The following is a 21,200-nucleotide window of genomic DNA, read 5'->3' as shown; positions in this document are numbered from 1 at the left end:
CACTACTAGTAAATGTTTATCCAATGCATAATAGAGGTAAATAATGATTCATATTATTTAAATCTAAGGATTTAAATAATATGAATCTCTGTGTTCTTTGAAGCATCTCTGTGTTCTTCCTCAGAGTCAACATGATGCTTCAAATGCTTAGAGAGAAAGGTTTGACCCATTAAACCATCAGAGGCAAGGCATGGCCAAAGTCCAACATCATCGACAAAAGTGTCTCTAATCTTAGACCTTGAATTAAGATTCAAGATTTCCATGCATTAGCTTTACTTAATTGTGAGGCATTCATTTACTCTTTTACTATCTCAAGCAGTTGCTGCTTCAGCATCTTCATCACCTGTGCATGAACTGTTCCTTTGCTCATCTCAAGCTGCACTGCTTGTTTGCTTGCCAGCACCTGAACATTGTGATACAACATTAAAAAAGTTCATGTCCTTATCACTTGTTTGCTGAGAGCTGTCATTACTGATGCTGATAAGTGTGGTTTCCATTGGAAGCACTGAAGATGAAATGGTTGAAGAAGGAAAGAAAACAAGGGACAGGACACAGCACCACCTTAGGATCTTTGATGAAAGAAAATAACATGCAAATATCCTGTGAAGATCAGAGCAAGGAAGCCACTTCAATTATTATTATTTGTCTGTATGACTGTACATCTGCAAACAACCATTGCATTGTGTATACCTTTTTCTTTTAGAACAATGAATAGAGGAGAGGGAACACCCAACTAGTAAACTAGCTATTTTTGCTGCATGTTGTTCTAATTTTGATGTTACATGCAACCAGATACAAAAAAAATTGAGCTCGGAAATGAACACTAGCACTTGTCAGCCCTTGTGATCTTCAATCTCTTAACGGTTCTCAAGAACAGCCTGTAAAAAGAAGCAAGCAAGCAAACACTAAATCTAGAAGAAGCCAAAGGAAAGAAAAGAGATGGTGGTCATCGATGAGGATAATAAGCTGACAGGAATCTTACTCCCATGGGACATCTCCAACCATCATCCAGTCTCCTTCCTTGTCTTCATAGGTCAGTACATGAGCCTTCTCTGGAGGAACTCGAGAAGTATCAGGGCCTGGATCACACCACACCATTGGAATGATGATCAATGCTTCATGCAATTCCAAGGATGTTCATAGTAACATTGCTGCCTAGATCAAGTTCTTACATATGATCGTCGTCCTAAACATGCGTCGAAGTGTCCTCGTTAGGCTGTCGTAGCCACTGTGTGAGAACAAGTCGAGCTTCCTGCCAATGGGAAGGCCCTCCATGTAAACCTTCACGAAGAATGTTTTCGAATGGCTTCGATGAACTTTCTCCTCGAGTGTGCTCCTAAGAAGTGGTTTGATCGGTGGCCAGTGAGATAATTGTTCCCTAATGACCAAAACAAGAACATTGAAACGACAGAGCAGTAATCTGAACATGAACAAAAGCTAAATTGGATTTTGACGACTAAAACTGGGTGAAGACAATGTGAGATGCAATCAAATGGATAAGACAGGAGCCGCCACGTATTAGAATTGAAGTTACACTGTTGTAAGGAGCTGGAACACCAAAGAACAGAGGATATGCAAAAGGATTTGGATTGATCGAACATAAAAGACACTGAGGAGGATGAAAACTTGGAAGGCTGTCAAACACAAACGACGTGGATATGTCCAAAAATTCAGAATTGTAGCTGAAGAGACGGAACTTAAAGATCTCAGCTAGGCCCGTGTCACCATGAAGCGAAGAGGGCTGGCGCTCATGCAAGTGTATGGGTTGGGGAAAGGAGGAGGCAAGAAAGATTACAAAGGAGGAGAAACATCCATAGTGGTCTCACAAGATGCATACCTTTCTTTAGAAGAACAACCATGCAGAGCTGAAGTTGAGAGGCCAAGTCCTAGCTTTAGATCTGTGCTCAGTAGGTCTCTCCTTGTCTGGAAGATGGAAGATGTAGAGCAGAGAGCAGGGTGGCTGCTGCTGCTGTCTATGGAGGAAGAAGGGGAATTACTCTGGTCTCCCATGGGAACTGTAGGATGCAAGAGGGGTAATGCTGGAGAGGAAGCTACCAGTCTGGCTTGTTGGTCACAAAAGATAGGAATGATAAAGCCAAGAGTCTCCAATTTATAATGCAAGAATATAATTAGGAGACAAAGGAATGGCATTGGGGGCTTCCCCGAAATAGACTGTTAGGTTCTTTAACTTCCATTGGTGAAACTGCATGGGCATGTGGCAGCAGAAGGGGAAGGCCTGAAACCTGGGTTGGCCAGTGGTGGTGAAAGCTTACCAGGGTTTGGCTGCTTGTCCCCATGGTTGGTCTGTCTTGCACAGGTAATCTCGAGTGAGAACACCATGAAACACAGTTTGCACTGCAAGCTTTGAAGAGGCTGATGCTGTCTCTGATTGAACTTTATTGGAGAAAGTTTTCAAGGTTGTATCTGATTTCAAGATCTGTTAATTATTTTGAAGTTATTAATTAGATTTGTCTTAAGACTCCAAGACTTGAGAGAGAGAGAGAGAGAGAGAGCAGATACATGCTGTTCACAGAAGTGACATGAGATGTTGTTGTCGACCAAGGTTGGCAATCTCTGAAACAACTCTGAGCATGAGGCTTGATGACATTACCATGAAAAGAGGATTCAGATATGGACTCGACTGATTCAGAAATCAAACAGGAGAAACACTACACCCTGCTGAAGTTTGCGCTGAGCTACCATTATGGCTTGACTTGACTGCCGGAAGAACAGATGAGTTGATCATCCTTCAAGATTTCTTATGCGTTGGATAGAGAGAACAACTGCCACTCAACATGACACCTTAACCACTATTCTTTCCAATCCAATCCATGTTTAGTGTTTGGATGCTGAGTTTGGCTCAGATGAATGCATATTTTGCAGACCATCTCAAAGGACTGTGCAAGAAGACTTCAATGGCACGAGATTGAAGTAGCAAAAGCAAATTTCCCGCAGTGGGCAGACAAGCAACCACCTTCCTTCTTCCTGTGTTTCTCATATTTTCTTCTGCAGTGATATGCCAATAAAAATTTCTATCTGCTTGTTTATACTTCACTTCCTAACTGTACCAACAGTAATGCATAGCATGGTCTCATGTCAGCACGTTTCCGAGCTAATTAATGTGCTGAGTGAAAGCAGATTTCCATGAAGTGGGCAGACAATCCACCACCTTCTTTCTTGGGATTCTCCTCTTTTGTTCTACAATCACATGTCAATTACAAAAAAAGTTCTATCTTCTTGCTTTCACATCTCCCCAAGTGTACCAGCAATTAATGCTTTCCGTGGACTTGTATGAATGTTTCCAAGCTGATATGCTCAGCTTGCATGCACAATTCATTACCCTGGAGTTGCAGAGTTGGTTGTGCACACAGCCAGCACTTCTTCTTCTCTCTTTGGCTAACAACAGCAAGATTAACCAGTTCGCTACTCATCAACTGCTGCTAATTGTGTTAGCTTATGGTCCTAATCGATTAAAGTGGATGCAGCTGACTCCGAGATTAGTTGAGTTAACTATTGGCTACCTTAACCTGTGAGGAGAAGGGGAGGAACAAGATGTGTAATTGGCCTTGAAGTCTGGGACAGACAACAAGCGTCGAGGGCCTTCTTTGATTTGGTAAAAGGTTGTGTAGCTTAGGATAATGCATGAACCTCCTAAAAGAAAGACATGAGGGCTACTTCAAGGGGACATGCAATCAACCACAGCCCCAGACACTAGAAGAAGAAAGAAAAAGTTGACAACACCTTGGACCAGCCAACAAGCTGGAAAAGTATATCCTGCACTCATAGTATGAAACAGTAAAAAGAAAAAGAAATATTAGTTCTCTAGTTGTTAGTTAACATGTGGCTTCTGCACAGGTGCAAGGAAGATTAGAAGTTGGTGGTGCTCTGAAATTTCTTTGCTTAGATCTCCAGAATTGAGCACTGGATTTGGTTTTCCTTTTTATCCTTTCCAGTTTGAACAATGCAACAGTCTGGAGGCCAGCTATTCAAATGTTGAAGACAATTATAGAAGTCATATTCAGTTCAAGGAAACATTGACAGTGCTAGGAAAATGTCTTTGCTGGACTCCAAATTGGCTTCCAGAGGCAAATTTGCCTCCTGCATGAATGCTCTCTTCCCCTTCTTGTTCTGGACAATCAAATAGACTGGAGGCCAGCTACACAACAGCTGAAGGCTAGAGGGTGAAGGACTGGAAGAAGAAGCCATCAACCATTTACTACTGAGCATGAGGTTTTGATGCAAAGGAAATTTAAGACCATATGAAGTAGGGAAGTCAGCTGACTGATTCAAGGAAACACCTGGCTTATCTTGCTCCTAAAGAAATGGCAAACTGAAGGATGATTCAGTAACAGGTTAAGAAAGAAAGTGGGTGTAATGTCCTCTCCTTTGTTTTGCTCCCTCTAGGTTTCTTTTTCATATTCCAATGTCCATGTTCAAGATGCATGTGGACAACTCAAGTGTGCATCCCCTTGATCATGCCACCACTGCTTTGGATCTCTACAAGCCTGTGTTTCTCATGTCCCTCTTTGATCTGCCATCATTTTTTGATCAGTCTAAACTGCACGGCAAATTGCGCGGTGCCACGACGGATTTATCGACCAATTTCCGTGGATTAAACAACTCAATTATCCCTTTTATTAGGCCCACTTGGGACCTTGATTTGCATCCAAAGGTGAGCAGATGAGGTAACACAAGAATTTGGAGGTAGGGAAAGTGTATCATCAGGTGGGCTTGAGGGGAGCCTTGTAAGGAGTGCATCTGGTCCTAGTCACCTTAGGCCACCATGCCAACAGCTCATCACATTGCCTCCATTGTGCCATACACTGGCTTCTTTAATTTTATCTTTACAACCTTTTGGAGAACCCCAATGAAAAGGAGAAAACAACTAAGCATCTTTTCAAGACACACACATCTTTCTTTGCATACAAGCTGTTGATTCCAGGCCAAGTCTTTCATCACAATAATGGTGTCTAACCTCCCTTCTTGGAAGTCCCTTTCTCCTTCAACAGTGATTTGTTTTCAGGAGTCAAGATTCAGAGGAATGCATTTGAGTTCCCCACGCAAGCATGCTGTCCATGGTGAGGCCTCTCTGTCTCTGTGCTTCACTGTGTTCCCTGGGCTGATCCCCTGGAAGATGTCTGGAGATGTCGTTTCTGGATCTCTTTTTTTTGCCAAAAAGTGCAGCTGAAGTGAGCAATCAAAAGTAATCAATGTCATCTTTACATGCTTAGCTTCACAACAAAGCCAGATAGGAGCACCTACTTGATTGTTTGTGGGGTATATTTTTCCTTTCTCATTTGAAGAAGGAAAACATAATAATCATGATTGACCTTTTCGAAGTAGTTGCAATGGAGATTATCCCCGGAGAAACAGTTCGTTTCAGTTGATCCAATGGAACAACCGGATGGATGAGTCTTCAATAGTTGGAAGATATGAAGTTGGTGCAAGATTGAGCCACAAACAGTAGCAGAATGAAGAAGAAGAAGTCTTCAACTGAAACCATTGGGTGACAGAGGCTCGAGAGAAGAAGAGTTTTAGCACTGGCAAATTTTATGAACTGTGATCACCGCCCAACTACTAGCTTGTGGATCATTTGCTAAACCATCAAGAACAAGCATCAAGATTCTCAAAGATTCTGGTTCTTTATGATCAACAGTTGCTAGTCATCAGTCTTCTCTCCTGGTCATCACCTCTGGGCACAGATTTCATGTCATCCTCGTACCATGAGCTTCTGTATTCGTCCCCGGTGTCTCATAAAAAGAATGAATTTTCGCGTCTCAACAACTTTCTCCTCATCCACAAAGGAGATTTATGACCCACTCTCATGTTGTCAATTGTGTATCTGCACTGGTTCTAGAATGCTACATCTCCAATTAATCATTCATTTCTGCTCTTATAATGACTGTTTTCGTCTCCAAGACTGCTAACTGTAGGGAAGCCAAGCGATGAGTGGTAAGATCAGCAAAACACTCATCTGCAAGCTCCTCACGAGTAAGACAAGCTCTGTTCAAGTAGTGGACTGTGATTTAGAGTAAGCTGGTTGCATGTGCCAAAGATGCTGGATTTGAGTTTGTTTGTGGTGCAATGAGATAAACGGGAAAAGGAGCAATCTTGTTGGCCAAAACAAGCACTTTTTTATTGTGTTCTTGAGACTTTCATTTTGATTTCATTCAGATCTCTGCTGCTTCTAGTTTTGGCTTGGCATTTCTTCTGCTCTGTGAAGTAGACTGAAGAAAGAAACAAGGCATCAAAGATCTCAAATCTCTTCCTTGTGGATCCCATTTTGGTTGCGGCATCACTGGGGTTGTTGTCTTCTTTTATCGGTCGTTCATTCATGTTTCCAAGTTATTCTCTGTCTGACAGCGAAAGAAGCCACCCAACGTAAGCTAAAGTTTTGATTCGTAGAACAATTGGTTTCCAGAGATTGACAATGATGTAGAAGAAGATTATGCATATCACAACCAAAAGAATGTCTTGTAAATAATATGAACACCTCCAAAAATATTACAAATCAATGACAAGGACGCCAATGAAAACCACAAAGAACTCTTCCCAGCTACTGATCAGAGGCCAACAGCTTTGATGAGTTCTCCCCCGGATTTGGATAGCTGCAGAAGCAGAGATACACAAGCTTCATGACAGGCCATCAAATATCAGGCACATTTCTGGGAGGCAGGTTGCCGAACATGCTTAAACAACACAGAAGCACAAAAGAACAACCAAGAACAGAAAACATGAACATATTACGACTCAAAGCCATGCAACCGTGTTCATCCAGTCTCCATCTATTTTTGTTTTGTGTCTTCGATTCCTTCAGCAGCTGCCATGGTCTTCGAACTTGGCGATCTCCCAATGATCGCCTTCTTCACCTTGACAATCGACTGCTTCACCTTTGATATTATGTTTCGTTGTGATTTCTTACCAGGTGTTTCTGATTTAGGAGCCCCATCTGTTTTTGTAGCACCATCATCATCTTTAGTGGAAGCAGCTAGACTTTGATCATAAACTTTGACACTCTCTTTCTCTTTGTCTTCTGTACTCTCTTCTACAAATTTATCCAAAAGGGTCTGCTTGACTACTGGCTTTGCTGCTGTCTCAGAGTCTTTAGGATCACATTCTTGATTCTTAGCAGATGCCTTATTTTCGACTCCGGCGAAGTCGATGTCCCGAGATTTTTCAGCCAATCTCAAGTCTTCACCTTCCGAATTTTCATTCTTCATCTTGCCAATCACTTTGACGTCTTCACAAGCATTTACTTTGAGATTTGGTTCGCTTAAAACTGTTGCCTCAACATCCATAGTTTTTTCTTGCTCCTGCTTAATATCAACTACTGGCACTATGGTTTGTTCAGCAACTTCAACTTCAGGCACAAGCTCTTCTCTTGCTGATTTCTTAGCATCCAAGCTCAAGTCTTCACCTTCCAAATTCTCATTCTTTGTCTCACTGATCACTTTGAAATCTTCAGAAGCATTTACTGTTTGATTTATTTTGCTTAAAGTCGTAGCCTCAACATCCTTAGTGTTTTCTTCCTCCTGCTTAACATCAACGACAGGCTGTGTGATGGGTTCAGCAACTTCAACTTCAAGCACAAGCTCTTCTCCTGCTGATTTCTTAGCATCCAAGCTCAAGTCTTCACCTTCCAAATTCTCATTCTTTGTCTCACTGATCACTTTGGCATCTTCAGAAACCTTTACTGTTTGATTTGATTCGCTTAAAGCTGTTTCTTCAACATCCATAGTGTTTTCTTGCTCCTGCTTAACATCAACTACTGGCTCTGCGGTACATTCAACAACTTCAACTTCAGGCACGAGCTCTTCTCCTGCTGATTTTTTAGCATCCAAGCTAAAATCTTCACCTTCCAAATTCTCATTCTTTGTCTCACCGATCACTTTGGCATCTTCAGAAACCTTTACTGTTTGATTTGTTTCGCTTAAAACTGTTTCTTCAACATCCATAGTGTTTTCTTGCTCCTGCTTAACATCAACTACTGGCTCTGTGGTACATTCAACAACTTCAACTTCAGGCACATGTTCTTCTCCTGCTGATTTTTTAGCATCCAAGCTCATGTCTTTACCTTCCAAATTCTCATTCTTCGTCTCACCGATCACTTTGGCATCTTCAGAAACCTTTACTGTTTGATTTGTTTCGCTTAAAGCTGTTTCTTCAACATCCGTAGTGTTTTCTTGCTCCTGCTTAACATCAACTACTGGCTCTGCAAGACATTCAGCAACTTCAACTTCAGGCACAAGTTCTTCTCCTGCTGATTTTTTAGCATCCAAGCTCATGTCTTTACCTTCCAAATTCTCATTCTTCGTCTCACCAATCACTTTGGCATCTTCAGAAACCTTTGCTGTTTGATTTGTTTCGCTTAAAACTGTTTCTACAACATCCATAGTGTTTTCTTGCTCCTGCTTAACATCAACTACTGGCTCTGTGTTACGTTCAGCATCTTCAACTTCAGGCACAATCTCTTCTGCTGATTTTATAGTATCCAAGCTCAAGTCTTCACCTTCCAAATTTTCATTCTTTGTCTCAACAATCACTTTGACATCTTCAGAAACCTTTACTGATTGATTTGTTTCGCTTAAAGCTGTTGCCTCAACATCCATAGTGTTTTCTTGCTCCTGCTTAGCATCAACTACTGGCTCTGCGATACGTTCAGCAACTTCAACTTCAGGCACAAGCTCTTCTCCTGCTAATTTCCTAGTATCCGAATCAGCATTACGATCATCATCTGTCCTTTCAGTGGATTCTATGAGCTCACTCACAGAAGGAACCACAGTAACTGCATCTGAGCTTTCCGATTCAATATTTTCAATTGGAGGAAGTTGTTTTGATGATTCAGGACTGACTGCAACCCCATCAAATGCAGTCTCTCTGTCTGCTGCTGCTTCAGCAGCATTAAGTGCTACAGTTGCATCAGGAGCAGGCTCTTGGACATTGCATACAGTTGGTGATTCGACGGGCATGTCATCTGTTAGTAATGGAGGACTAACTGCAGCAGAAACTTCAGAAGATTCTTCAGCACTCGTTGATTCTTCAGTCACAGTTTCTGAATGAGCATTTTCTTTCGGTGTTTTGACTGGTTCTTCTGCAACAGATGATTCCGAAATCTCAGTTGGTTGATCTACTGGTTCATTCAGTAGTTCAGGAGTGACAAGTGCATCAGATTTGTCCTTCAGTTCCATTTCTTCAGCTTCAATTGATGGTTCTAAAAAACACTTATCTTTGGCTTCTTCCTCCACCTCCTCAATTACAGTGGCCACTTCTTGGTCCAGCTTTTCTTCTGGTTCAGCTGTAGGTGCTTCAACAGTTGTTGGATCCTTCTTCACATCAACTTTTTCCTCATCTTTTCCTTTGGATATTTCCTCTTCATCTTTTCCTTTTAGATCTTCAATCTTTGAGAGAAGAACCTCATCAGCATTATTTATGTTATCAGAGACATTAGTCCCCATGTGCTGCAAAAGGTTTCAATCATTCAGCTATCAACAAAATGTCCTGACAAAGAAATATAGAGCAAAACCACAATGTTCTTTGCATGAGTAGCATACTAAACTTAGTGAAATCACTGTTGCCTATGATGACCAGTCTCAAGAAGAGGTAGATAATTTGTGTTTTTGTTTAGAATAATGTGTCAAAGTGAAAATTTCAAAAGATATTTTACTTACATTAGAACTTGGGATAGAAATTTCAAGTAATTTGGTAGATTAGCAAATTATTTAGCCTATCACTAATTGCCCAACTTGGTGCATCAAGGTGAAGCTTGTTGCTTCAAATTGAAAATAAAAGGGTAATCGATATCCGGGAACAGTTCGATAAGAATGATTATGCATGACAATTAATAAAAATAGTGAGGAAGTAAATTGGTGTTTCAGAAGTTGGTAATGACATGCTTCCTTGCATAAAAGTAAGAAAAATCTGATGCTTGATATAATAACTAAAAGAGGGTATGATTGGTTTGACACAGAGGCATAGTGCTGAAGGAATATTAAATCACTGTCTGGTTTCTCAGATTTACTTGAGACTCTCTTCAGGGTTTACAAAATTGAAATTTCATATACTGCTGAAAGAGGCAAATGGTGAAGAAGTCATAGATAGCAAAGCTTCAATCAGAGCAATCTAAGAATCAAAAGACCCATAATTCTCTATGAATGAAAGGTTAAAGCCTATTGGTGGATAACATAGTAAGAAAATACTAAAAGATTACCAGAAGATTCAATTTCTTCTATCTCACTGATATGGTTTTATTTTCATGATTTTTTGAATGATAATTAGCAGGGATCTTGAAAAAGAAGATGTTATTCTGTATACCAAGTAGCAAACAATTAAGAACAGATAGGAAACATAAAAACATGAATTGTAATCATCAAACAACTTGCTTTCTTATTTATTTCCTCTCTCTTCCCCCAATCCTTCTTGGGGAAAATGGAACTAAAAGCCCATTGGAAGATTCATCAGCACTTAAAGAGCTTATGAAGCAAAAGCTTTTAGGATCAGAAAACAGATACCTCTTAGCCAATGGAATTGACAAACTCTAATCTCCAAACACAGAATCAGGTTCTCCATCAGATGAAACCAGTTGTAGCAGTTGCATTTATGGCAAATATAGCAAGAAAGACAAGGAAAGAAGGATTTAGAGAAGGCATTTCTTCTTCACTCACCTCATTAACAGTCTGATCTGTCACAGAAGCTTCAGAGGCCATGGAGGCAAGATTGAGTATAATGGCTGTAATGGCAGAGAAAGAAAGGACTTGGAAGATAATAAGAGAAAGTAGAGCTGGAGTAAGGGATGGAGAACACCACTGGATCAACTAGGAAGCATTGCAAACATGAGCTGGCATGAGTGGATACACATGCTAATGCTACAAAGAAAAAGGAAGGACAGAAATAACAGACACTAAATACAATAATGCAGCTGGGCATTGTTTATTGATCTCCATGGCACACCAGTGGCTGCTGGATAGTGAGATCTCCATTGCTTCCCTGTAAGCCTCAGGCCATGAGGTGGCTTGTGCAAGTGACTTTACAATGTGTGGGTGACATAAGTGGAAGGATTTTCTAGGATCCCATTAGGGTTGCTTTTAGTTGTGCTATAGAGCTTTTAACTTTTCCCACAACTTCAAGGGAACTTCTACTTCATTGGCCCCTCCCTTGATCAACCCAACTTTCCAGGTCTCTGTTCACTGCTTTCTCTCTTTGAAGGGTTAAGGATATCATCTTCTTTTATGGTAAGTGACAGAGATCCATGAAACTGGCTATGCCTCATGCAGTGTGATGGGCATTGTCTTTTAGCCCCTGGTTTGGTGCCAAAATGTGTCATCTTTGTTCTGAAAAGATACATTTAACCCCTTCTTTCAATCCATTTGTACAGAATGCAAGATCAACCATTTGTAGGTACATATGTGCATTATACTGGTAGATTTCCACAATAAATCTACCATTGTTGTGTTTGGCAGAAATCAAGCATCTTTAGTGGTCTTTGATTTAGATCCACTGGAAGTTCTCTAACAAATCAATGGTGTTTGTCCCTAAAGTAGTCCAATAATTAGGCCTGGCTGCATCAGCCAATGTTCTTCAGTGTCAGTCAATTTTATTCAGTGAAAATGAATGAAAGGCCAAAATTTCCATGCAGCATCAGATGAAGAGATGCAGAGATGAGGCCAAGAAATGCTTTTGTCTTCTTGGTATTGTTTATAGTTCTTGCAGTAACCACTGCCACAATCCCCTCGCAACTCTTGGATTCCTTCTTTGCTCATGATCATCAGCAAAAAGATCAAGGTAGCTTTGTGCCATGCATGGTGTTCATCCGAGTGTAAAGACCAAGTGATCTGTGCCCTTTCATCTGTGATCCCTTCTGTTCCAAGTACTCCATGGCCTGACACAAGCCCACACTGCTTCAAGATCAAGATTCTTGGGACAGTGGACCTTACCTAAGGCCACATGCAGTCCTAAACCTTTAACTAGACCGAGTACCCCCTACTTGCAAGCAAAGACAATAAGGGTTCTATTCACCAACACCTTCAGGACCTTCTCGATCGATCATTGCAGAAAAAGCCAATAGGCTTCTCTTTCTTACTCGATCAGAAATAATCTTAAAGCCAAAGAATGCTGCTGATGCTGCAGTCTGTTATCGAGAGTGAAACAAAGCATCAACATCTGGTGCCATGAGAAAGCACCAAGAGTTGGGTGGCATGACAAGCTCCATGAACAGTTCAAACAAGCTTCAAGATCAACCATCATCCACACACACACACACAAACACAAAAGTAAAATGATAGATTTTTAGTAGAAGCATTTTCTACAAGATTTTGTTGGACAAAAAGAAGACTCTTGGAGCAAATTTCATCATCATCCATGCTCAAGTTGAGGTCCTGAGCTGGAAACTTTGAATGCCAAATTCTACAATAAATATAGTGTGCCACCTACATGATTCGTATGAAAATGAAATCATCATTAAAAGTCTTCCAATTGTCTCCAAAAGTGGTAGGACTGAGTGCAGACAGTAGGTAATTTAGCTTGCTTGAACATCACCTTGGCTCTGTCCTGTCCTCCTCAGAAAGGTTTTTCTTCATGAATGGAGAATGGAGATATGATACCGGTGGAGTGATTAATCAGCTCTATTCGGTTTGGATCCGATTTATACTAGTAAACGTTCCATATTGTGTCAGATCTTACTAAGACGATGTGAGTAGAGTTCTGTTTTTCCGAGAAATTTTTAGTGTTAGATTATGTGATCTTATCTAATTATGTAAGATATATTATAGATATGATTGTATTTCAATTATAATTATGATAAATAGAATAGAAGTCTGATTATATTAAGATTTTGATAGGAGTAACTCTTCTAATTATTTATCCTAGACACTATGCTCTGACCTCCTAGGGACTCAACATACAACGCAACCACACAATAATTGAATACGTGGACACATAAATACACATGTATGCAAATAACGGATACATTTGATAAATTAAATATCTTTTCTCATTTCCTCTAATTAAATGAGCTAGTCAATTTGATATTATAAATATTCTCTCGTATTCTTTTTATTCTCTTGTACCATGAAAGATAAAAAAAAAAAGAGAAGAAGGAGAGTCTAGTTCTTCTTATAAATCAACATCATATATATCTCAAATTCGATAATGATGCACTTTCAGAAGAAAGATTTTTTTTAACAACATTAAAAGATAAGTAATCTTTAGATCTATTATTATTTAATTTCAGATTTTAATCTTAATAATAATATATTATAATTTTTATGCTTATATTTGGTCCCATCCAAAATGTTTTAAAATGCTTAATATAATGTCGATCTTCACTAAGATCAACTTCCAGTAAAATTTTGAATATTGAATTTGATCCCTATGATATTTAAGTTTGACTTTTGAAATGTATTAGACAATAGAGAAAATGATCAGACCTTATTAATTTTATCCATGCTTGTCTCTTATAGTCAATCCTCCCTTAATCATTTGACATGATAAATTTGATAATTTTATTTTATTATTTTCTATTGGTTGGAACATGTGGAGCTTTGATTGGAACCCAAGTGCTTTTGTTTGGTACAAGCTTTTGGTCTCATCCAAAGTGTTAATGTTATGTTTATTTTCACTAAAACTAATATTCAATGAAATATTAAATATAGTACTTCTGACATTCAAATATAGTAAGTACTTTCAAAATAGATTAGATAATAACGAGAAGGATTAGATGTTGCTGATTATGCCCACCTTCACCTTTTATAGATAGTCAATCTTCATTTACCGTTCGACTTGATAACAACACACACTAACATAGTGATCTGCTGCCATTGTTGCAGACTCCAACAAGACACAAAGATCTGCAACTGTGGAAGCCCAACCAGCAACCTCTTCGAGAACCACGGCATCGGTGCTCCAAGAATCGTGCCACATGATGCGATTCGTCGATGTTACAACCACATCCGTTGATGAGACGGATGTGGTGGGTGCTCGCTGTGGACGTCTCGCGTCCGAGAACGTCGACGGCTGTTTCGTCGTCATCAGAACTCTTTCGATGTCTTCCAGGGAGGGGGGGGTTGGGCGGGGCCACCTCGAGCTCCGTACCACTGCCTGCCGTCGGTAGGGGACGTTGACGCGCCTCCGATCGACGACCAACTGCGCCTGCAGTTTACGTGGAGTCCACGGCATGGCGTGGTGTGGATTTATGGACGCGGGTGATGGGTGGTGGCGCCCGCATTGACGGCGGCGTGGGTCGTCTCGATGGCAGGTCAGTGGGCCGTAAGGCCACGAGCCACGGCAGATGCTGAGATCCGAACAGCGACCGCTCATCTCGACCAACTGGCGCTTGCCGCGTCAACGACATCGTCCAGTCTTCTCTCGCCGGGGCCCTCCGTTCACGCAGTCCACGTTACCCGGGTTCGTGGCTAGCATATGGACCACGAAAGGTCGGGCCGGGCCGGGCCGGTACCTACAACACCGCCGCGGGGCCCACGAGGAAGGGGGATGGACCACCATGAGATCGACGCGTGTACCAAACCGTGGGGCCCTTGGCGAGGTCGTGACCCTGTGATATGCCGCTGTCGCCATTCGCCGGCGAGAACCGTCCGTTTTGAAGCACGTTGTCATTTGGACGGCCGTGATTTGCCCACCAGTCTTGTACCGACAGATCATTAGAATTAGTATTAAAATATAATAAATAAACATAAAAAATTCTATAAAAAGCTTATTTCAAGAGGAAAAAAAGAAGAAGGATAATGCCTCCAAAGAGAACATACTAGAAGGAATCAGGCTCCTTGCAATCTAAATGATAGCCACACATAAGTGTGGCAATATCTAAACATGAATATATTAAACAAAGATGGAATATGCATCAAATATTCCCAGTCAAATGCATCATATATATATATATATATATATCGTTCCCGACAGATGCTTAAGACACGAAAAGAGACAGACTCTTCTTCCTTCCTCCTAACACAATCTCTGTATTATTGAGAAGAAATGGCATCTGAACAGATCATTCGTGGAATCTACGGACAGTACATGGGCTACGATGGCGACGACGACGAGCCGCGCGCTGCTGCGACGCCTGCTGTCTATTTCGCTGGTGACGTCCGCGAGTTCAGCTCCTGCAACGCGAGCCGGAGGACGTCACGCCTCTCGCTCGAGTCCGAAGGGGATGACGCTGATGCTGAGGCGTCGGAGGAGGAGGACGTGCCGAAAGGCGGGGGAGGGGGCGCGCTTCTGGAGGGGTCGGACAAGGATTCGTCGTTGGGCGTGGGGGTGGCGTCGATGCCCGGCACGCCCGCCCGAGGTCCGGCGGGCGGATCGGACTGGCTCAAGGAGTACGCGAGCGAGACGGAGGCCCGCGGTGGCGGTGGAGGTGGAGGCGTGCGACGGCGGCGGCACCACCGTCGGCAGCGGTGGCTGGAGCGGGCGTGGCAGATGAAGAAGAGCCATGCGGAGGACGGGCCGGAGGCGGCGTCGGGGGAGTGCCGGCTGGTGGTCCGGCCCCGGTGTGGGTCCGGGCGGATGTGCATGGACATGGAGGAGGTCAGAGCGTGCCGGGACCTCGGCCTGGACCTGCCGGCGGATTGGACGGTCGAGATCCCGGGGACGTTCTCCGATCTGACGGCCGACACCAGCAGCGGCGGCAACTCCCCCATCCACTGGAGGATCTCCAGCCCAGGTAACAAAGGCCACGCTTTGATGCTGTGATCTCCACATCTGTTCGAGCCATCAGATGCCAACTGACGAAGCTATGGCCATTCTGATCTGTGGAACAGGTGATGACCCCAGGGATGTGAAGGCGAAGCTGAAGGTGTGGGCGCAAGCAGTGGCGCTCACATCTGCCTCTCGTCTCAATGGCTGAACTGGCTGTCATCGTTCATGCTGCATACCACCATGGTTGCTCAGTTAAGCTCCTTCGCTTCTCTGTACACATTGTGTGGTCATTGAAAGATTGTTAAAGCGGTTGGTGGTCTCCAAAACTTCAGAAGCTCATCCGAAACTACAGCACCGAGTAAAACTAAAACTAGAATAGACTTGATGGGAGAGAAAGAGTGGAGTATTTCTCATGTATCCTCTTGTGCAAGCTCCATAGACTGTTCTGGTCACATACTTCTGATGTACCAGTCACTGGAGATCCATCCATTCTCCATGCAAGAAATCACTTGAAAGCGATCAAAGAAAGGGAGACATCTTGAAGAGTCATATTGCTAATACCATCAAAATCTTGCTTCCATGTTTTGCCAAGAGAGTCCCAGTTTCAAAATAAGCTATTGCACCAGACTTGTTTTTTGTGAGCTTTGGTATAATGATAAGATCGTGCTCCTCTTTCACCATACTTCCATGCTTATCCAACACACGTCAACCTTGCTGCCTCCAATCTAACTGGACAGTACCAAATTGTCTGAACTGCAACTTTACTATCAAAGCAGACAAACAAAAGTAGGATCGAATGCTTAATGCCATTCCACCACATGAAAAAGAAGAATGACCCTCATCCTCCACCAAGCTCAACAGTCATTGCCACATGACTAGATTATAGCAAACTACTGCTCCCAAAATTCCAGAGGAGGAAGTGAGATACCGAAGTCAGCAGCTAGGAATTTGTAGTCAGGTTATAAAATGGTGGGTTTGATTGAATCTTCCACATTTCTTTCTGTTCCTGTTTTCTTTTCACTTTGAGGAACCTCATTGTTATTAAGGTTTCAGATTAAAGAACTCAACTACAGGAAATGTCCAATCAACTGAAGCTCATAATAATACTGGATTCAGTATTGTCTTGTGGCAGAATCCAGCTAATTCTGTTCAATCTCAGTTTGCTGTTCAATCTCAGAAGCCAGCAGCTGGGGTTGGTTTGAGCTTGAAATTGAGAGATAGGAGGAATATTTCTGTTGCAATTATTGAGGTTCATTGGAATTAAACTTGTTCAAGTATTATAACAAGGTTCATTGCATCAAGTGGGAGAATCATTACATCAAGAAGAAAAAATGGATTAGAAGTCTATAGAAGGATAAGTCAAATTGGTTATTGGTTCTTGAAAGGGTTTCTTGAAAGAGAATGATTCATCTTGAATATAATTAATATAATGTATCTTTGGGGACTATATAAACCCCATATGTTGGGTTATTAGTGTAATAGAGTTTCTGAAATTATAAAAGTGTTTTTCTTGAGAGAAATATAGAAGATTGAAAGCTTGTCCTACTCTTCCTCTGTTTGATATCTCTATCCCCTCTTCCTATCAACATCAACATTTGGTATCAGAGCATAGGTTAAACTATGACTTCTTCCTCAAGTGCCATCCAACTCCAGATCCCCAGATTGACAAAAGAAAATTATGACATATGGTGCATCCAAATGAAGGTTCTTCTAGGCTCCCAAGATGTATGGGAGTTTGTAGAAGATGGATTTGCTGAACCAAGTCCAGCAGAAGAAGGAGCAATGAATGCAGAAGGAAGAAAACAACTCAAAGAAAGAAGGAAGAAGGAGAAAAAGGCTTTGTTCACAATCTACCAAGGCCTTGATGATACAATGTTCGAGATCATCGCTCCAGCAAATACTTCAAAGGAGGCTTGGGAAATGCTTCAAAAAGTATTCGGTGGTGTTGATAAGGTAAAGAAACCTCGTCTACAAGTTTTACGAGCCGAGTTTGAGAAATTACAACAAGGTACTTCTGAAACTATTTCTGATTACTTCTCAAAAATCATTTCTATTGTTCATCAAATGAGACGAAATGGTGAACAAGTAAATGATCAGAGAGTAATAGAAAAAATATTGAGATCTCTAGATCCGAAATTTGATTTTATTGCTGTTGCGATTGAAGAATCTAAAGATTTGGAAAAAATGTCTTTAGAAGAACTTATGGGTTCCCTTCAAGTTCATGAACAAAGGATTACAAAAAGAGGAGAAGAGAAAACTATGGAGCAAGCACTACAAGCTAAGTTTGCTCTTGAAAATAAAAGAGAATCAAATTCTCAAAGAGGAAGAGGACGAGGACAAAGAGGAAGAGGAGGCAGAAATCAGACTAATCAAGAATCTCCTAACAGTGAAGATGTTGGAGAAAATTATAGCCAAAGAGGCCGAGGTTATGGTCGAGGACGTGGCCGAGGCCGTGGACATGGCAGAAACTCTAAAAGGTCTGAAATACAATGCTATGTTTGCAAAAGGTATGGACATTACTCTTATGAATGTTATTATAATCCTAATAATCAAGATGATAAGGCAAATTTTGTTGAGGAAGAAAAGAAGGAAAATCAAGTTTTGTTAATGAGTTATGAAAATTTGAAAAATGATCAGTCTATGACATGGTATCTAGATACAGGAGCCTCAAATCACATGTGTGGTATCAAAGATCTATTTTCAGAAATAGATACAAGTTATTCCGGGAACATTACATTTGGTGATTTGTCTCAAAGACCAGTAAAAGGCAAAGGTAAAATTCTCCTTGAACTTAATAATGGCAAGGAAGTATGTATTTCAGATGTTTATTATGTTCCTGATATGAAAAATAATATTCTAAGCTTGGGACAATTACTTGAAAAAGGTTATGAAATTGAGATGAAAGATATGACTCTCTCAATTCGTGACAAGAATAAAATACTGATATCACATGTGAAAATGGCAAGTAATAGAATGTTTCCCCTACATTTGAGTATTTTTTATCAATCAAATTGTTTTAAAGCTGATATTGAGGATATTTCTACACTTTGGCATCTTAGATATGCTCACTTAAATTTTGAAGCCTTGAAACTTCTAGAGAAGTATAATATGGTGACAGGAATGCCAAAAATTGATCGCCCAGCAAAATTATGTGAAGTATGTGTCATGGGTAAGCAAGAAAGAAAGCCTTTCAAAATGAGAAGGACAAAAAGAGCATGGAATCGACTTGATCTGGTACACTCAGATGTTTGTGGCCCTATCAATCCAATATCACTTGGAGGAAGCAGGTATTTTCTTACCTTCACTGATGATCATAGTGGAAAAACTTGGGTTTACATGTTAAAAGAAAAGAAAAAAGTTTTAAGCAAATTCAAAGAATTTAAGGATTTGGTTGAAAGACAAAGTTGTTGTAAGATTAAATGTTTAAGAACAGATAGAGGTGGTGAATATATATCAAATGAATTTGAAAGTTTTTGTAGAAATAATGGAATTCTACATCAATTCACCATGCCATACACACCTCAACAAAATGGTGTCTCGGAAAGAAAAAATAGGACTATCCTTAATATGGTCCGATGCATGTTAAAGGAAAGAAAAATTCCGAAAGAATTTTGGGGTGATGCTGTTGCTTGTGCAGTTTATTTGCTTAACAGGTTTCCGACAAAGCGAATTGGTAATGTTACACCAGAAGAAGCATGGAGCTTACAAAAACCAAGAGTTGATCACTTAAGGATTTTTGGAAGTGTTGCATTTGCCAAGATACCAGAAGAAAAGAGAACGAAATTGGAGGATAAAAGCCAGAAATGTATTTTGTTAGGTTATCCGGAGAATTCCAGTGGTTACAAACTCTACAATCCTATCACAAATAAAGTTGTGATGTCAAGAGATGTTGAGTTTGATGAACAACAGATTTGGAACTGGAAAAGTGATGAGCAGCATAAGAATGCTGTAGTTTCAGAAGAAGATGATACAATACAAGCAAGCACCGAAGTGGCTGTGCCGGAATCATCACCTAGATCAGCTAGGTTACATGATTCAAGAAGTCCAATTATAAGAAGGACAAGACCTATTCAGGACCTATATGATGTGACTCGAAGGATTGATACTAACAATGATGAACTTTCTTTATTTTGTCTTTTTGCAGGATATGATCCATTAACCTTCGAAGAAGCTTATAGAGATGAAAAATGACGACAAGCTATGAATGAAGAGATTCATGCCATTAACAAAAATAATACATGGGAGCTTACTACACTTCCAGAAGACCACAAAGCTATCGGTGTTAAGTGAATCTTCAAAACAAAAAGAAATGCAAAAGGAGAGGTGGAGAAATACAAGGCTAGATTGGTCGCAAAGAGATATAAACAACAATATGGAATTGATTATGAAGAAGTATTTGCGCCAGTTGCTCGATTGGAGACAGTAAGATTACTTATCTCTCTAGCAGCTCAAATGAAATGGAAGATTTTACAAATGGATGTCAAATCAGTATTTCTTAATGGAGTTCTTGAAGAAGAGGTATATATTCAACAACTTCGAAGAAAAACTTGGCATGCTAGATGGAACAAGTTTAAGAGGGGAGAATGTTGGAATTAAACTTGTTCAAGTATCATAATAAGGTTCATTGCATCAAGTGGGAGAATCATTACATCAAGAAGAAAAAATGGATTAGAAGTCTATAGAAGGATAAGTCAAATTGGTTATTGGTTCTTGAAAGGGTTTCTTGAAAGAGAATGATTCATCTTGAATACAATTAATATAATGTATCTTTGGGGACTATATAAACCCCATATGTTGGGTCATTAGTGTAATAGAGTTTCTGAAATTGTAAAAGTGTTTTTCTTGAGAGAAATATAGAAGATTGAAAGCTTATCCTACTCTTCCTCTGTTTGATATCTCTATCCCCTCTTCCTATCAACATCAACAATTGCCACATGACTAGATTATAGCAAACTACTGCTCCCAAAATTCCAGAGGAGGAAGTGAGATACCGAAGTCAGCAGCTAGGAATTTGTAGTCAGGTTATAAAATGGTGGGTTTGATTGAATCTTCCACATTTCTTTCTGTTCCTGTTTTCTTTTCACTTTGAGGAACCTCATTGTTATTAAGGTTTCAGATTAAAGAACTCAACTACAGGAAATGTCCAATCAACTGAAGCTCATAATAATACTGGATTCAGTATTGTCTTGTGGCAGAATCCAGCTAATTCTGTTCAATCTCAGTTTGCTGTTCAATCTCAGAAGCCAGCAGCTGGGGTTGGTTTGAGCTTGAAATTGAGAGATAGGAGGAATATTTCTGTTGCAATTATTGAGAACTTGTTGGGTCACATTCAAGCTGAATATTTATGGACTGTGTGAATCCATATAATGATGTTCATTTTGTTAGAGTAATGGTTTCATAATTTTCTTTCAGGTGGGTCTCTGAAAAGAACAAGGTTTGTCTTTTAGAAAGCATTCCAAAACTTGTGACACAATCCTGATAGGAATGTGATTCCTACGTTTGTTCTTTTGCTATGATGTCACTCGAGATATTGTGACAAAAAATGGAGAGGATGC

The 21,200-nt window shown here is 40.6% G+C and overlaps 3 protein-coding genes across 4 annotated transcripts; 1 reads left to right on the top strand and 2 right to left on the bottom strand.

Moving 5' to 3' along the window:
• Nucleotides 1–609: 609 nt before the first annotated feature.
• LOC135588552 (auxin-responsive protein IAA31-like) lies at nt 610–3,249 on the bottom strand. 2 transcript variants are annotated; one of them, XM_065080725.1, is made up of 4 exons: nt 1,838–3,249; nt 1,173–1,336; nt 983–1,079; nt 610–878 (listed from the first exon to the last, which is right to left on the bottom strand). In XM_065080725.1, the coding sequence occupies exons 1-4, from the start codon at nt 2,149–2,151 to the stop codon at nt 824–826; spliced, it is 630 nt and encodes a 209-aa protein (XP_064936797.1). In that variant the 5' UTR covers nt 2,152–3,249; the 3' UTR covers nt 610–823. The 2 variants fall into 2 exon arrangements, with proteins under 2 accessions (XP_064936797.1, XP_064936796.1); XM_065080724.1 differs by having other exon boundaries at nt 1,173–1,378; nt 1,838–3,222.
• A 3,182-nt stretch (nt 3,250–6,431) lies between these two features.
• Nucleotides 6,432–11,191, bottom strand: LOC135588549 (uncharacterized). The gene is made up of 2 exons (XM_065080722.1): nt 10,662–11,191; nt 6,432–9,458 (listed from the first exon to the last, which is right to left on the bottom strand). The coding sequence occupies exons 1-2, from the start codon at nt 10,701–10,703 to the stop codon at nt 6,786–6,788; spliced, it is 2,715 nt and encodes a 904-aa protein (XP_064936794.1). The 5' UTR covers nt 10,704–11,191; the 3' UTR covers nt 6,432–6,785.
• Nucleotides 11,192–14,896: 3,705 nt separating this feature from the next.
• On the top strand, nt 14,897–16,327 carry LOC103995910 (uncharacterized). Its single transcript, XM_009416652.3, has 2 exons — nt 14,897–15,670; nt 15,768–16,327. The coding sequence occupies exons 1-2, from the start codon at nt 14,983–14,985 to the stop codon at nt 15,851–15,853; spliced, it is 774 nt and encodes a 257-aa protein (XP_009414927.2). The 5' UTR covers nt 14,897–14,982; the 3' UTR covers nt 15,854–16,327.
• The last annotated feature ends 4,873 nt before the right edge of the window (nt 16,328–21,200 follow it).

This window comes from Musa acuminata, chromosome BXJ1-8, assembly GCF_036884655.1.
Source record: "Musa acuminata AAA Group cultivar baxijiao chromosome BXJ1-8, Cavendish_Baxijiao_AAA, whole genome shotgun sequence".
NCBI classification, from domain to species: domain Eukaryota; kingdom Viridiplantae; phylum Streptophyta; class Magnoliopsida; order Zingiberales; family Musaceae; genus Musa; species Musa acuminata.
The sequence above is the reverse complement of the archived record's forward strand: the minus strand, read 5'-3'. Positions and strand labels throughout refer to the sequence as shown.

Excerpts from the sequence above, each read along its gene's own strand:
- LOC135588549 (XM_065080722.1), bottom strand. The coding sequence starts at position 10,703 with ATGGCCTCTGAAGCTTCTGTGACAGATCAGACTGTTAATGAG. Across the intron at positions 9,459-10,661 it reads CAGATCAGACTGTTAATGAG|CACATGGGGACTAATGTCTC; the intron begins GTGAGTGAAGAA and ends AACCTTTTGCAG.
- LOC135588552 (XM_065080724.1), bottom strand. The coding sequence starts at position 2,151 with ATGCCATTCCTTTGTCTCCTAATTATATTCTTGCATTATAAATTGGAG. Across the intron at positions 1,379-1,837 it reads GGTTGTTCTTCTAAAGAAAG|GGAACAATTATCTCACTGGC; the intron begins GTATGCATCTTG and ends TTTGGTCATTAG. Across the intron at positions 879-982 it reads GTTGGAGATGTCCCATGGGA|GCTGTTCTTGAGAACCGTTA; the intron begins GTAAGATTCCTG and ends TTCTTTTTACAG.
- LOC103995910 (XM_009416652.3), top strand. The coding sequence starts at position 14,983 with ATGGCATCTGAACAGATCATTCGTGGAATCTACGGACAGTACATGGGC. Across the intron at positions 15,671-15,767 it reads CTGGAGGATCTCCAGCCCAG|GTGATGACCCCAGGGATGTG; the intron begins GTAACAAAGGCC and ends TCTGTGGAACAG.